Source organism: Bufo bufo, chromosome 3 (genome assembly GCF_905171765.1).
Source record: "Bufo bufo chromosome 3, aBufBuf1.1, whole genome shotgun sequence".
Taxonomy (NCBI): Eukaryota; Metazoa; Chordata; class Amphibia; order Anura; family Bufonidae; genus Bufo; species Bufo bufo.
Window position 1 is genome coordinate 449,171,993 of NC_053391.1, and position 17,772 is coordinate 449,189,764.

General features: G+C 41.0%; 1 protein-coding gene across 1 annotated transcript in view; it reads right to left on the reverse strand.

Annotated features, from left to right (window-relative positions):
- The window catches only part of LOC120995724 (multidrug resistance-associated protein 5-like), a 116,978-nt gene that overhangs the window by 66,526 nt on the left and 32,680 nt on the right, over positions 1–17,772 (reverse strand). Inside the window, exons 12-14 of the mRNA XM_040425103.1 lie at positions 12,118–12,242; positions 10,155–10,227; positions 8,041–8,244 (exon numbers count right to left, since the gene is read on the reverse strand). Of these exons, the coding sequence (XP_040281037.1) occupies positions 8,041–8,244; positions 10,155–10,227; positions 12,118–12,242 (402 nt within the window). The remainder of the gene's footprint in view (positions 1–8,040; positions 8,245–10,154; positions 10,228–12,117; positions 12,243–17,772) is intronic.

Sequence of the window (17,772 nt, forward strand, 5' to 3'; positions counted from 1 at the left end):
GGATATATTAGAGTAATTTAAAAGCATAATATAATATAAACTAGCAAAAGGAAGGAAAAATTTAAAAAATCAGCCACAAAGAAGGCGCCCAACCACTGTATGTCACTGAGAGCAATCCTCAAAGTGGAACTTAAAAATAGAAATAGAAACTTGCGTGTGGTTATAATTAGAAAGTAAAAAGATGTGTCATCTAGAGTAGAGAGAGATGATCCACTGCAATAAAATGATCAAATGCAATAAAATAAAATAAATAAATATATTACTTTTATAAAACACAATTGTGAACAGATAACTCACTTCACCAGGGAGGTGGTTTGTGGAATAAGCTCAAGACACCCACAAACTTGACCTCCCTCGCCTGGATCGCTTGTAGTGTCTTAGGAAAAATGGCAGTCCTGTAGACGGTACTTCTGGTAATTTCCTTTATTAGTATCACAGGTGGGCTTAATGCATTTTGGGGGTGTTACCTCATTCCCCCTTCTTCAGGAGCAATCACAATTTGTATTAAAAAATTATAAAGTTATTTGCATACACATTATGGTTTGTCTTTATATAGAATCAGAGCATGTATTCCCGCCTAAATGATCCCTGAAGCAGCCAGACACGTCACTTTCAGTTGTGGACTTTGCGATGGAACACGTGGAATTATACTATATTATACTACAGGGTGGGACATTTATATGGATACACCTTAATAAAATGGGAATGGTTGGTGATATTAACTTCCTGTTTGTGGCACATTAGTATATGTGAGGGGGGAAACTTTTCAAGATGGGTGGTGACCATGGTGGCCATTTTGAAGTCGGCCATTTTGAATCCAACTTTTGTTTTTCAATAGGAAGAGGGTCATGTGACACATCAAACTTATTGGGAATTTCACAAGAAAAACAATGGTGGTTTTAACGTAACTTTATTCTTTCATGAGTTATTTACAAGTTTCTGACCACTTATAAAATGTGTTCAATGTGCTGCCCATTGTGTTGGATTGTCAATGCAACCCTCTTCTCCCACTCTTCACACACTGATAGCAACACCGCAGGAGAAATGCTAGCACAGGCTTCCAGTATCCGTAGTTTCAGGTGCTGCACATCTCATATCTTCACAGCATAGGCAATTGCCTTCAGATGACCCCAAAGATAAAAGTCTAAGGGGGTCAGATCGGGAGACCTTGGGGGCCATTCAACTGGCCCACGACGACCAATCCACTTTCCAGGAAACTGTTCATCTAGCTGGCACGTTCCCTGAGTTTTTCCAGCAAGATGGTGCACCACCACATTATGGGTGTCAGGTCCGAGCATTCCTAGATGAATAGTTTCCTGGAAAGTGGATACTCCATCCATCTATATCTCGATTTTATTTCCTGCCAAAGATTCACAAATCCATTGAAAACCCCCCAGGGAGACCTATAATATCTGGTATTGACTCCCTCACATCCAACCTTTCAGCTTATGTAGATAATTTTCTTCAAAAATACGTTGTACAACTCCCCTCATATTTGAGAGATACTACCCATATCATCAACATATTAGATTCTTTCTAATGGAGGAAAGGCTTCATCTGGGTCACCTTAGATGTTTCCTCCCTCTATAGTAACATCAAACATGATTTAGGACTTCTAGCAGTTAAAAGATTTCTCAGAGAATAAAAAAAAAAAAAAATCCCCTCTCCATTTCCTCCTGGGTTGGTGGGAGGACAAGGTGGTCTTTCCCGATATGCAAGCATGGTGGAGTGACAAGATTGTCTTTTGGACACGCTATATAGATGAAGTCTTCGTGATATGGAACGGTGACCCTGACGAGTTTGAATTATTTGTCAGAGAGCTTAATACGAATGAGTTAGGTTTATCATTCACCTTTGAGTTCCATCCAGATACTCTGACATTCTTGGATGTCAGAGTCACCAAAGAGGGAGACAGACTGGTCACAACAACCTTTAGAAAGGCCACCGCGACTAACAACCTTCTTCATTGGGACAGTCATCACCCAATGAATTTGAAAAGAGGGATATCCGGGGCCAATATTTAAGGATGAGGAGAAACTGTTCAGATGCATAAGGTTTTTACCATGAGTTTAGGAAACTTCAGAACTGGTTTAGGATGAGAGGTTATCCTCAACAAGTCCTAAGAAAGCCCTTTCAACATGCAGAAACACGGGAACGTAAAACCCTTCTAGTCCCCAAGGGGTCTGATGCTAAAGGGGGTGACATTATCAGGATTATTTCTACCTATGATGTTGAGAATCAGAAGTTAAGAGCAATTATCGACAAATATTGGCCAATCCTTCTAATGGATCCGGACGTGGCTGATGTGCTCCTACCTCACCCGAGTATCACCTTTAGATGGGGTAGATCTCTATGGGACCAGCTGGCCCATAGTCACTTTTCACGCCCGGTTCCTGCAGGGACATGGCTAGATAGAAAACCACTCGGTACCTTTCGTTGTGGTACATGCTCTGCCTGCCGCTTTGTGAATAATACAAAAAACAACACTTGCTCAGTTACAAATAAAAGGTATGATGTAAGGGACTTTATGAACTGCGGGAGCAAGGGGGTTGTGTACCTCTGTCAGTGCACTTGCCCCCCTGGACTATGTGGGGAAGACATTCAGGGTATTCCGCCGACGTGTTCTAGAACATATAAATGACATCAAGAAAAAGAAAAACACCCGGTAGCTAACCATATCTGGGAGTGTCATGGTGGGGATTTGAAATCACTGACATTCTCAGGACTGGAATTGGTGAGACCTTCTCCCAGAAAGGGTGACTGGGATCGTAGAATCCTCCAAAAAGAAACAGAATGGATATATAGATTCCAATCCCAGTCACCCAGGGGACTTAATGAGAGACTTACATTCTCTTGTTTTATCTGAGTCCCCCGGTGTATCTCATATCCATGGCCAGTCTTCTTTCTGAGCGTATAGTGCTTCACCTCCCAATGGAGATGGAAATATTTATCGACATAGGAAGTATCATGTGATTATCTGATAAAACTCCATGCATCTGAGTGTGTTTTTAAATATTTGGCAATATCTTTTATAGTAGTAATGGCTGTGTGTCACTGGAGTACTCACTATATGTTCACTACATTGGAAGTTGACGATTTTCCCTCTTTGGCTGTATGTCATCAATATAGTGTGAATACACAGCAAAATCTGTGATATCTTACCACGTCTAGTATGCTGTAATATCACACATGTGTACTAGTTTTATGCCATGTGATCTGATGCCGTGTTTATAGTCATTTCTATCTGCCACATTGTCCCCTGTGGATATGTCTTGGGTGCTGACATTATTCTTTTTTATGCTGCCCCTGTTTATGTAATCTTGGGATATATATGGGTTTATTCTATCTTTTCCACCATTCACAGCATTCCCTGTTCTCAATAACCTTGTGTTCCACACCTGATATTGGTGAAACGCACCGCCATCTTTGATGTGAATACATGAATACATCATGTGATCGCAATACGTCCGCTCTTCCTGTATGCCTATGCAGCGAGATATCGCGGGATCTCACCATGTATTATGTGATCCCGCGCTTCGCTCATGTAATAGGCCACTCAGTTTACCACATATCTTTTGGCGCTCCACAGGTATATGACGTGGAGCACATCTGTATATCACTCTACCTTCCCATTAATTAAATAGGAGTCCTAGGGGCAAGAACGTAGGGAGGAGCCTGAGGGATAACTTACCCAATAGCTATACGTACCCAGGTCATCTGACCGGGATGAGCAGTCTGGAAGCCTGGATCCACCTATGGGGCTTTAACCCACCCAAGGTCTTACATTTAAAAGTGAGTACTTCCTTAGATCTAATGGAGCTGCATCTTTTGCCCCCTGGAGCCCTCCAACTGTGCACCCTGGTATGTGTGAGGATGACATTTACTTTCATCTTTGTCATATAAGTTAATCGCTCTGAATTAGTGGCCTTTATCTTTCAGGCATTTTTGAATCTGTGGAATATTATACTGTGTATCTGTCTTAGGGACCTCTCATCTCAGACCACTGCATACTTGGGGTGCTTAGTTTTTTGCTGCTTATATTACAGTACAGACCAAAAGTTTGGACACACCTTCTCATTCAAAGAGTTTTCTTTATTTTCATGACTATGAAAATTGTAGATTCATACTAAAGGCATCAAAACTATGAATTAACACATGTGGAATTATATACATAACAAAAAAGTGTGAAGCAACTGAAAATATGTCATATTCTTCAAAGTAGCCAAGAGTGTGCAAAGCAGTAATCAAAGCAAAAGGTGGCTACTTTGAAGAACCTAGAATATGACATATTTTCAGTTGTTTCACACTTTTTTGTTATGTATATAATTCCACATGTGTTAATTCATAGTTTTGACGCCTTCAGTGTGAATCTACAATTTTCATAGTCATGAAAATAAAGAAAACTCTTTGAATGAGAAGGTGTGTCCAAACTTTTGGTCTGTACTGTATGTATTTTCATCTATTCTTGTCGGTTACTTAGTTATTCCAGTATTAGACTGACACCATCTGTCCCCAGATAAACCTTGTTTATTACATGGGGAAACACGTGGGAACTTGGGACTTTGTATATTGTATCAGATAACGGATTGTGTATTGTGTATTTTGTATCAGATAAGTGATAGGGCTGCATAAGGACAGGCTAGCCTAGGCACGTGGACAGAGTACTCCTATCATCAAGGTGTATCTCTGGGATGAGCAGATCTTTTTTAGGGTAAGCATAGGGACAGACATTGGTGTTTTTTACGTGTTGTCCCATCTGCGCTAACTGTCTTCTCTAGTTGCTAACCTTCCTTATGTGATAGCTTTCTGATTCACTTGCTGTACTACGGATTTATTGGTCCTGGCGGGACCTGTCTTATTGGATGTATTTTATGGTATATATATTAAAAGTTACGTTTTAGGAAGTTGCCTTCAGTAATATTTCTATTGTTACAGCAACTGTCTGTGAGAGATTATTTTCTGTGATCTTGTTGATTTTCTCAGAGCAGACCCCGTCATACCCGAGCTCCAAAAATAATTCATCTTGAGAGCTATTGAGTTTATATTACACCATAACTATTTCAAAAAAGTTTTCTACATTCAAGAGAAGGGAAGCGCAATGGGAACTAAGTTCGCCCCCTCATATGTGAACCTCTTGGTGCTTTTTGAGGACAAATTTGGTCTACTCTCCCACCCACATATTAGGTTCTTTCATCGGTATAACAATGATATTATCTTTATTTGGGAAGGAAGTATAGAGAAACTTCTATTGTTTAATGAAAGACTGAACACCAATGATTGGGGACTATCATTTAGCCTCGAATACAGTTACATGGAAGCTATCTTCCTAGATATCCATCTTATCTCAACATCTGATAAAATCACTACCAAAACTCATTTTTTTAAAAAATAGATGCCAATAGTTATTTGGACTATACTAGTTGTCGCCATCTGAAGTGGAAAAAGAACATTCCCTTCAGTCAAATGAAAAAAATCAGAAGGAATTGCTTGGACGATCGCATTATGAAACAACAACTTCAGACTCTCCATTATCGTTTAAAAGAGAAAGGCTATCCTAAAAAACGTATAAAAGAGTCCACTAAGCGAATTCTAAAATAATATCAAAAAGAAGCCTTTAAACCCAAACATACAGGGGAAAAAAACCACAACATGAAACCCTCAAAAACTCCAAATTGAATTTTTTAACCAGGTACAACTCAAGACATATGGCTATTAGACAAATATTCATCAAACACTGAGGGGTGCTCAAAAAATATCCCATCTTAAAAAACTAATTACCTCGCCTCCCAGTTATTACCTATCAAAGAGCAAAAACTCTGAAAAATATCATTGCACCATCTTGCCCCAATATACAGAAAGACAACAAATTTCCACACACCTCTTTAACAACAGGTAACCCCACTAAAAAGGAGCATTCAGATGCAATATCAGGAGATGCAAATGCTGTAATATCATTACTCATAATAAAAAAAGAAATCAATATTTCTCTTTCCAATGAAACATTTATTCTAAAACACGACATGAACTGTGGGACAAACAATGTGATTTACCTTTTACAATGTCCATGTAACTTACAATATATAGTTAGGAGCACCCAGACCTTCCGAGAGAGAATGAACGAACACCGTTCAAATGTCAATTGAAAAGTATTAACACATAGCGTTTCCAGACACTTTTCCGTCTACCACGAGAGTGAGCCCTCCGTCCTTAGAGTTACCCCTTTGGAGTGGATCCCCCAATCTTAACAATTACTGTGTAGAACGGAGATGGATATACCGTCTCAATACTTTATCTCCCTTCGGACTTAATGAATCTCTAGAATATGTGAATTATTAGCCCCAAAAGACATTTAGCTAGAATATGTAAATTACCAGTTCTAAAAGACATTTCTCTAAGAATCTCGGGTGCCAAAATAGGATATTTTTACCCAAACACCATTCAATATGGGACCCTCTGCTACAATCCAATGTGTATTTTTACCTTTATTTATATATCTTTATTTATTTATCTACTGATGTATCTTAGTTGATTGTAGAAATTCATAATATGACTAAATGTAATGTCAAATACCGACCTTGATCCTCTTTTATAAAACTTATGATAGAGACCATAATATGCTTATCTTTGGTCCCTTTACTATCCTATTATAATACATCTTTTATTTAGGTATCTATTCTCCCATTGGATCAATTTTACCTATCTATCCATCATTTTATTGTATTATTTTATTGTATTGTCTTGATTGTCTTTTACTTCCCAATTGTCCTATTTCCCCATGTTCTTTTATAATAGGCCAATATTGTATTATACAGTATATAGGTCACACATATACATCGTATTTATTTATGATTGTCTTTTAATACCCAATTGTCCTATATTCTTTTATAATAGGCCAATATTTTACTATATATAGGTCACACATTTACATTAACTGAGTATCAACACCTCTATCCTCGCAATATACTCCAAAAAGATACATCCCTCTTCCTGATGGGTATTTTGCGCTCCCGTGCACTCTAGTCCTGCGCTCCACCGAGAACCGGAAGCGGAAGCGCACGGATGCGTTCCACAGAGGCGGGACCGGAAGTACCGTCTCTTCCGGTCTCGCCCGCTTCTGTGGAAAAACATTTAACCTCTTCTCCATAATTTGTATCCATCTCCCAGGCCCAAATATACATTTATATATATTATTCCACGAAGACATTGCTGCTATATGTTAGATATAGTATAATCTTTATGTTTTAAACTTAGAATAGAATATTCCACATGCGTTCCACCGTGGAACGCAAAGTCCGGAACCGGAAGTGACGTGTCTGGCTGCTTCAAGGATCATTTTGGCGGGAATACATGGTCGGATTATATATAAAGACGACCCATAAATGTGTATGCAAAAGACTTTATTATTTTTTATACAAATTTGTGATTGCTCCTGAGGAAGGGGGAATGAGGTAACACCCCCAAAATGCGTTGAGCCCACCTGTGATACTAATAAAGGGAATTACCAGAAGTACCATCTACAGGACTGCCGTTCCTCCTGACACTACAAACGATCCAGGTGAGGGAGGTCGAGATTGTAAGTGTCTTGAGCTTATCCCACAAACCACCTCCCTGGTGAAGTGAGTTATCTGTTCACAATTTTGTTTTATAAAAGTAATATATTTATTTTATTTATTGCATTTGATCATTTTATTGCAGTGGATCATCTCTCTCTACTCTAGATGATACATCTTTTTAATTTCCACTTTGAGGATTGCTCTCAGTGACAGTGGTTTGGTACCTTCTTTGTGGCAGATTTTTAAAATTTTTCCTTCCTTTTGCTGTATTCTCCTATGTAGCAGTCTACTCTACATTTACAGTCACTACTGGCAGCCTCCCACCCTTCATACCTTGGTGATTGCCTCTCCTCCCTTTGGCGCCCTGCGGTTATTCTAAGATCTTTTGGACTTCCATTCGAATAGCTCTTTGACTAACACTCTTTTTTTCTTGGAATTGTTTTCCTCTTTCCCCTGACGTAATGTAAACTAAACACCCGTACAATACCTGTGATTGATGTGTGACAAATATGACACTCCTGTCCTGCATTCCAGTTTTAATTGCCTTGCTGAATAACTCTGCTGCCACGTAAACATCTACAGCACTGAGCGGATCATCCAAAAGAACCAAGTTACTTGAACTGTAGAGGGCACGAGCCAAGCTGACTCGCTGTCTCTGGCCTCCACTTAGATTGACACCACGTTCCCCTATCTACAAAATAAAACAGAAATATGATCATGTCTTAAAGGGTTTGTCAACACAAATTGATTCCTAGAAATTTTACCAGTAGTTAACTTAACATTGATCAACTAGCATTTACAGCTCTGAGCCTAGTCACTGAATGGGGAAGCTGCATGTGTCTCTCTCAGAGCAGGAAATCCCAGCATTGGAAGCAATCAATCAGCAGATGTTACACTGTAAACACAGCATGATTTCTCTATGTACAGTATATGTAACTGTGGATCTCCCTCAACATCACAGTATCACCACACACACTAAAAGAAACCATCAAGCTTAGAGAAGGAAGACAAACTTTGTTTGACAAGTGCACATTTCCACTTCTTAAATTATTATTCTATTTTCTAATATTATTGGGAATTCATCAAGTCCTGCACTCCAGAATACTGACTTCAAAAAGTCACAAAATGGGGCTTTTGCAACTTTTGGGCTTAATTGATCAAACGTCTTGCAAATTTTTAGATTTTTACACCACTCACCACCACAGTTTTGAAAAGTGGGTGGAAAATTGGCACTCCGCAAAATATGAATGGCCGACCCCTAATAGAACTGCCCTATCCTTGTCCGTAATGTGGACAAAAAAAGAACATGTTCTATAATTTTGCGGACAGCACAGAATGGACGTGTGGAGTCCTGTCCGCATCTTTTGCGGCCCCATTGAAGTGAATGGGTCCGCATCCAATCCGCGAAAAATGCAAAACTCAGACTCAAGCACAACTAACGTCAAATATTACCCTCATGATAAATCTCCCCTCATGTTTTAATCTTGCTGCGTTTCAAAAAACCGGCTCCGTGCCACCATAGCCTGACACCTATTACTTTTGTGTATATAACCCCATTAAAAGAAGCTTCCACCGTTATGATAGTACTGAATACTGTGGATACTATAAAATGATGATACCTCTCATGTTGTGTTTATCAGAATGACCTAGCGGAGGAAATAAAAAATACATTTTCAGGCTAGAAATTCATAAAGGTGTTTTCCAACCTAAAAAATAAAAATAAAATAGATCGAAAGCATGGAAAGAGTGTACAAATAATAAAAAAAAACTACACTTTTTTTTAAAAAGTCCTGCTGTTCCACAGCTATGGCTCTGGTCCTTGCTGGACTGGTACTACGAACGTCCTGTCTGAGGTCAAGTGACAGCTGCAGCCAATCACTGACCTCAGGGATAACATGTGCATGAATGGTACATGACTGCTGAGCCTCCGCAGTTACATCACTTTCATGTACACGTCACCCCTGATGTGGGGCCAGACAACCCCTTAAAGAAATATTCCATTTAATGAAAATTAGTGTTAAGCCCAGAAAATTGTATCTCTTACAAACAATATGCCAGTTAATTTTTTTATTTTTTGGGTTAAAAAGAGGTTTTATATATGCATTGGTCATTTATTAGGTAAACCTACCTAGTAGTTGGTTGAATACATTTTTTTTTCCAGAATTGTACTTATCTTGACTAGTACGTGAGTAGTACTGCACATAAAGAATGCAGATCTCCATTTTTTACTTTCCTAAAGCCCCCTGCTTCCCAGCTGTCGGCACTCAAATGTACCCTGAAATACACAGTCTGGACTGCTGTGCCATGATAATATAAAGGAGAGGACCTGTGTGCGCATGCGCAGCAGTCCTGACAATGTATTTTAGTGCAGCTTTAAACGCTGACGGGGGAAAACGAGGGGCAGTAGGAAAATAAAACAGTACTACTGTATTACTGCAGATAATAGTCTAAGACTGTGGTGACAGATTCCCTTTCACTGTGCATAAACCACCAAAACCAAGGTCCATCACACCATGTGAGTTGGTTATGCATTTTTTGGTACATTATGAATTATGGCTCTATTTGTATATCAATATTCTACAGCCTCTTAAGTCAGTTTACCTCAGTTAATTCTCCTTCAGGCAGAGACTGAATATCAGGATATAAGCAGCATGCTTCCAATGTGCTCTTGTACCTGAGGGAGAAGGATGATGAACTCGGTTCAAGACTCCACAATCGTAGAGGATGACATGGACTACACACAGATTTTCACAGTGATCTATTAGTGCTATGCAGAGTTTTAAAGGTATGAGCTCACTTGCCATTTCATGGAGACCTCTTTTAAGTGGATCCCTCTAAAACACTACAGCTACAGTGAATCATGAAGTCTACTGAATGCATCCAAGTAAAGTATTAGCATTGTTGGAATTTGGCTCAAATCATACCTCTGCACTATACTTGTATTAAAGGGGTTCTCCTTGCATTTAGTCTAATTATTGCATGGTACCAACCTGTGGAGGGAAGATATTTTACATAGTACTTTCCCTTCCTCGCTCCCCGAGGCCATTGTCTCCGCTGCACTCTGCATACTCTTCCGCCTGGGACCCAACTGGGTGTCGCCTCTTCTTTTCCTGTTCAGCTACATTATAGTCAATGCAGCTGAAGAGAAAAAGAAGCAGCCACATCCGGTATGACCCGGGCAGAAGAGCATGCAGCGCAAGAGTGCAGCGGAATTGGGGGAGCAAGAGTAAGTACCATGTCAAACATCTTCCCTCCACAGGTTAGTACCATGCGATAATTAGACAAAATGCCCTGGGAACCCCTTTAAGAAGAATTTCCTTGCTGGTCTAAATATCATCCTTTAGCCCAATAATGTGTCACTTCGACTCATACGATGAAGACAAATGGCAGCATCTTATCAGAATCTTCCTGTAGGGAATCTCTTTCTTGACTTGGAAATCCATTGCTTGGTCACACTAGTTTTTACCATCACTTAGTGATTGACAAGGGTTTGACTAAAGATCTTCGCCCACTTCACTAATTTTCCCTACACAGTGACAATCTTGGAAACCCATTGTGTTTGGGGTTGTGGGGGGTCACATAATATTACGGCATATCCTAGTGATATGACCGCCTACTGAGAGGGTGCACATGCCAAGTTGCATCCTACAACTGCCACCAGCCATATTTACTCTTAGAACTGTGACAATCACAGAAAGTGAGCTGCACCACAAAGGGCACACCCCTTGAGCTGTGATAGGGTGAAAGCTGCAGCAGAAAGGACACGCCCCTGAGCTGCCAGCCTGAAGAGAATCTAGCAGAGCAACCGCAGCAACGAATGGGGAGATCTGTGGATCTGTGTGAGATACAGGGCTGGTTCTAGTTCTGTTAGAAAGAGATTGTCATGTGCTATATGATGTCTGATTTTCATTTTTTACATCAGTCATGGAACAACGCCTTTAAATAGCCTGGCCTAAGTAGAGTGGCTTGTTGGCACCCACTGACATGTAGCACTTGCACCATCTTTCTACCCTATATACTGTATGCTTTTTAAGTTCACCACTTACCTTAAACCTTGCATAAGTATGCACTGTTTGCTAGATGGAAATAGGTCTCTAATTTTCATATGTATTATTTCACACGTCCGTATGTGTTTTTTGCGCAAAACACGGCACATCGCGGCACTCTCATAGAAAAGGCCTTGCAGACAAGAATAGGACATGTTCTATTTTTTTGCGGAACAGAAGTGCGTATCCGCAAATGCGGATGCAAATAGCACATTCCGGCTCCATTGAAAATGAATGGGTCCGCACCTGTTCTGAAAAATTGCGGATGGGATGCGGACCCATTTTGCGGACGTGTGAATGGACCCTAAGCCTTACGTTCTTAACGGAATGGGAAGAATATTGACTACTGTGCACACTTACAATCCTTGTAGATGTGCTGTATGCTGTGTGCCAAGGTGCCACTGATCCATGTACTAAGATCCTTCATTGAGTTTGTGTAATTACTGTCAATGTTCACTTTGCCAATAAACATCAAATAAATTTAAACTTAAACAAACAAGAACATAAGTATAACTTACTTTTCTTCATCATATTCTTCCCCAAACAAGATGTTTTCTCTCAGGGATGCATTGAAAATCCAGGCCTGCTGGGCTGCATAGGCAATACTGCCACTTACTGATATTGTGCCTTCCAGTACAGTCACCTACAGGATATATAATAAAAGTGTTTTATATAGGTCTGTCGTGCAACCATTCATTCTACATCATGCCACTGTTGGTTCAGTCCTCTGCCCTTGGTAAGTGCCTGTATTAGTAATGAAAAAAGAATTCTAGGGCACCTTTTGTTAGAACACTGTATTAGGTGATTTCCTATTCCTGCTATACCGTAAGAATATGTATGAATACACTGACAACTGGATGTTACCCGTTGTTAATAGACGTGTCTATACAGAATCTGTCAATCAGTGCTATTTGAGACTGTGTAGAGACATTTCCAGGAGGAACAAGAGAGGAACAGCACAATCTGAGTTGTAATAAAAGATGCTCCAGAATTATATTTGAAATACAAGTATTTACTATAACAGACAGATCAAGAGAGATGACACATGCCCTGTCTCTTTAGCTAAAAAGTAATAAAAATGGGAGTAAAGAGTTAATAAACAAGGAAAAACATATTGGGGTAACTTATGAAATACCAGAGTTTAATTTATGACGAGGTGCATGATTCATTTAAAGGGGTTATCCCATGACTAAAGTAAAAAATGCTAGAACCAGCCCTGTACCTCTCATGGATACAGAGATCTCTCCATTCATTGCTCTGCTAGATTTATATCAAGCTGACAGCTCAAGGGGAGTGTCTGTTCTTCTGCAGGTAAGGGGGCGTGTCTCAGCTCTACCTATCACAGCTCAGGAGGCAGATGAAGGATGATACTGAGCATGTGCGGCCATCTCAGTGACCAGGTCAGAGAAATAAGACAAAAAAAAACAGTAGGTGGCGCTATACACATATATTTTATTGAATAACTCAATGGCTATGCTACATTTTTAATTACATGCAGTTACAAAAGTATTAAGATCCAGATGCTGGTTTGAAAACTGTATAATATTTTCATGTGACAACCCCTTTAATTTATGAAAAGACTCTTATGGCAGCGCTCTGTGTCTGCCGCTGTCCTACTTGTTGGAAATAATTGGTGGCTGTCCTTTGATGGCATTGGTAACATCACTCTGGGTATTACATATATGCATCCATACCTCATTGAGATAAGAACTACAGTATAATACTTTATATCTCTGGATCTCATAATCTAAATAAAGCTTGATCTCTTAAAAAAACAAGGGTTGCCTGTCCTGGTAAAAAGTGAACTTCTCGTTCTGTGAGAAACTTTATTATATATTTTTTTAACACCACTATCCAGGGCAGGCAGGGGACCACATCACTCACCAAGTCCCTGCCCAATAGCTGGGCCCCGCTGACCCTCCTCTGCCCTCCAGCCCTGTCCCCTTGACCAGGCTGCAAGGTATCTTCCTGTCTCCTATAGGACTTGCACTTCCTGGCTCTACTGAAGGTGTGCTTTTCTGATTGTCTTACCATGTACCAAACTTTGCCTGTTTACCGACTCCGACCATCCGATGCCTACCATAACCTTGAACTTATTTTATGAATACACATGAACTCTGCCTGCCCTGACCTCAGCCTGTTTCCTGACTACAAGTATTGCCTGTTCGTTCAGTGCTTTGCACTAGTGTCTCTGACCCTCATGAGTCAACTGCCAACTACAGCGGGACTATTCTAAGAGGTAGCAGCCTGGTGGGTGCCTTGAGCTTATCCCAGCTTATTGTTATTACCCATATCGTGCCTCCCAAGAGTCCCTCTTTCTGACCCAAGTCCCTCTGTCCCTGTTTGATCCTTAAATGTCCCTCTTTTTGACCTGGGGAATTAATGTACAAATGTGTATTAATAAATTTACTAAATTGCTCCTTTCTAAACTATCTGTATGGTTTCTACTTGTATATTAAACCAGAACTTCATTATTTGGTGCAATTTGGATCTTAAAATATCTCTGACTTCTGTGCTAATATTTAAATGGATGTTGAAGCGCAAAAAAAAAAAAATTGTCCCATTGGCTCCACATGCTGTAAAAAAATCAGGACTTATACTCACCTAACCGATCCCCGGCTGCTGCAGTTGTGACGGTGTCAGTAAATATGCTTCTGGCAGAGTTGCCTAATATGAAAAAAATTGCCGCGATGCATGCCGGCATATATTGTCCCTCTTTACGATTTTCAAAAGTTGGAAGGTATGCCCATATTGCCTCCTTTGCTGGCTGGATTCATTTTTCCATCACATTATACACTGCTCGTTTCCATGGTTACAACCACCCTGCAATCCATCAACAGTAGTGGCCGTGCCTGCACACTATAGGAAAAAGTGCTAGCCTCTGTGGTGACTGGGACCGTGAGAGCTCACATACTGTAGGCTGGCGATTTCCCCCAGACGAAGGTTCACCGAAACGCGCGTCGGGGCTGGCACCATCCTGGAGGGAGCACAGCATGGGTAAGGCTACTTTCACACTTGCGGCAGAGTGCGGATCACAGCAGGCAGTTCATCCTCCAGATGATGTCGCTTTTTCCCTGCACCTATGTTCTTTTAATCATGTTTGTGAGATAGCTTTTTGCAATTATGTAATAAAATGATATTCATGTATAAGCGGTCTGGTAGTTATTTGTAGGTTTTATGTTATGGTGTATACCACAGGCTTATGTGTGTAATTCTATTCATGTGTTTGAATAGTAAGGAATCCCTGGTTGGGGCATATATTGGTTATTATAGGAAAAAGTGCTAGCTTCTGTGGTGACTGGGACCGTGAGAGCTCACATACTGTAGGCTGGTGATTTTTCCTATAGTGTGCAAGCACGGCCATCACTGCTGGATTACAGGGTGGTCGTAACCATGGAAACGAGCAGTGTATAATGTGATGGAAAAATGAATCCAGCCAGCATAGGAAGCAATATGGATAATAACAATACATTAGTAAGTGCCTTGTATTAACTTTCTCTACATGATAAATGCCATTTGCTGAAGTGAGACAACCCCTTTAATCTTCACCCATAAAGCTATATATCAATCTGCTCAGCTCCTCCTGCTCTGTAACATGCTGCCTGCAGATTACACCACATTTTCATGGAGGCAGGTTCCCTTTATTTAAATACAAAGTAAACCCTTATATTTCAATCGAGAAAATATTGAATGGAGACAATATATTTTTATTGCTAATATTATAGTACTATAGTACACTAACTGCATTTTATCAATGTTTTCCACTGCATTATGAGTTTTCAGCTATACAACTGATTTGATCTTAAAAAGGGCATCTGTCAGCAGATTTGTACCTATGACACTGGCTGACCTGTTGTATGTGCGCTTGGCAGCTGAAGGCATCTGTGTTGGTCCCATGTTCAGATGTACACGCATTGCTAAGAAAAATGATGATTTAATATATGCAAAGGAGCCTCTAGGAACAACGGGGGTGTTGTCGTTACACCTAGAGGCTCAGCTCTCTCTGCAACTGCTGCACCTTCTCCACTTTGATTGACAGGGCAAGGTATGATGACGTTTCATTGCCTGAACCTGTCTTTCAAAGTTGAGAAGGTGCAGCAGTTACAGAGAGAACAGAGCCTCTAGGTGTAATGGTAACGCCCCCGTTGCTCATAGAGGTTAATTTGCATATATTTTATATTCATTTTTCTCAGCAATGTGGGCACACATGAAATGGGACTAAAACTTGATATTTATGCCAGAAACCACTGGATCCCATTATTCTGCAGGATGTCCTGGCACATTGCGCTGCTGGTCTGTGTCACAGTAACCTGCTGCTGCTGCTGGGGAGCGCAGATCATGGCAGGAACCAAGTGAGTATTTACGGTTAGTTTTTTTCACTCCCTGTGAAAGGGGCACATATCTGGGCATATCTACTGTGAGGGGTCACATATCTGGACATAGCTACTGTGAAGGGGGCACATATATTGACATATCTACTGTGAGGGGGCACATATCTTGGCATAACTATTATGAGAGGGGGCACATATCTGAGCCTAACTACTGTGAGTGGGCACATCTGGGCATAACTACCTTGAGGGGGAATATCTGGGCATAACTACCGTGAGGGGGAATATCTGCGCATAGCTACTGTGAGGGGGCACATATCTGGGTATAAATATTGAGAGAGGGCACATACCTAGGCATAATTACTGTGAGGGGGCACACACTTGGGCATAACTGCTGTGAGGGTACATATCTGGGAGTAGCAACTGTGAAGGGGGCACATATCTGACCATAGGGTTTGTGAAAGGGGCACATGTGGGCATTACTACTGTGAAGAAGACACAATGTGGGCATAACTACTGTGAAGGGTCACACCTAGGCATTACTACCGTGTGCTGAATAATTACACCTCAGCTCTCAGCCAATAGTAGATGGTGGCCCTCTGATCTGTAATGAAGCCACATGAGAGCCCAACAGGCTAGGTGCCAGCATGGAGTGGGCGCAGACAGTCAGAGGAGGCTGGCTGCACATCAGCATCATAAATATGTCAGAGGCATCTGTGGTGAAATCTTCCCGGCCTATACCTGATGTTCGCTGCATATGCAATGTGAATTCACCCTTACTTGTTAGGTTAAAGTGAGCTGCCCATTTTCTTTTATCTGGGCCATGTTGAGCAGATTATGGCTCATGGACAGAATGACTTTGCACTAATCTGTTTGCCTGTGCTAGTGCGTTCCACATCGTTACGCCTTTTTCCTGACAGATAAGAAAACTAAAGGTCACAATAAAGGTTTGCCTGTTATTTAATGTTAGTTTCTCACTTTCACATTACATACATGTATTGCATCTAAGAATTTTTTTTTTTTTAAATTACTGTAGTGTAATAACGCTGCTGATATAATTGAAGGTGACAGCTGCACCCAGCCAAATCTAATTATCGCCAATGATACGTGTCTACAATGTGGAATACCTGTTGTAATTCAGCACTGCATGAGTGGATATCTCTGCTAACTAAAAGGCGTTGGCCCATCGCAGACGTTGATGGCATATTGCAAGGATATGCCATCAATGTCAGATAGGTGTGGGTCCCACCTCTGGGGCCTGCTCCTATCCCCAGAACAAGGCCCCCAAAGTGATGGAGAGCACTTTGCGCATGCTATGGGAGTTCTGAAAATTGCTGTGCAAGCGCGGACACCGTTCCACTCCCTGCTATGGGACTGCTGTGAATGGAGGTTGGCATGTTAGGCTGCTCTATGTTCACTGGGGGGGCCTGTTCTGTAGAGAGAGCACTTTGCACATGCTATGGGAGTTCTGAAAATTGCTGTGCAAGCGCGGACACCGTTGCATTAAACTGCTATGGGACTGCTGGAAATAACTGAGCCGACGCTCGACTCAGTTACTCCCACTCCTCAGAACTCCCATAGCAGTGAATGGGGGTTGGCTGTGCATGCAAGGCTGCTCTATGTTCACTGGGGGGCCTGTTCTGTAGATGGGTGTGTGTCCCACCTCTGGGACCTGCTCCTATCTGACAATGAGGGCATATCCTAGTGATATGCCATCAGTGTCTGATATAACACAACCCCTTTAAAGAGAACCTTTATGCCTAAGGGGTTGTCTCAAGAAGACAAATCTTCTTTACCTAGAAGCTGGTTACTAAAAGCCCTGGCAGTCGCATATGGTCAGAGATT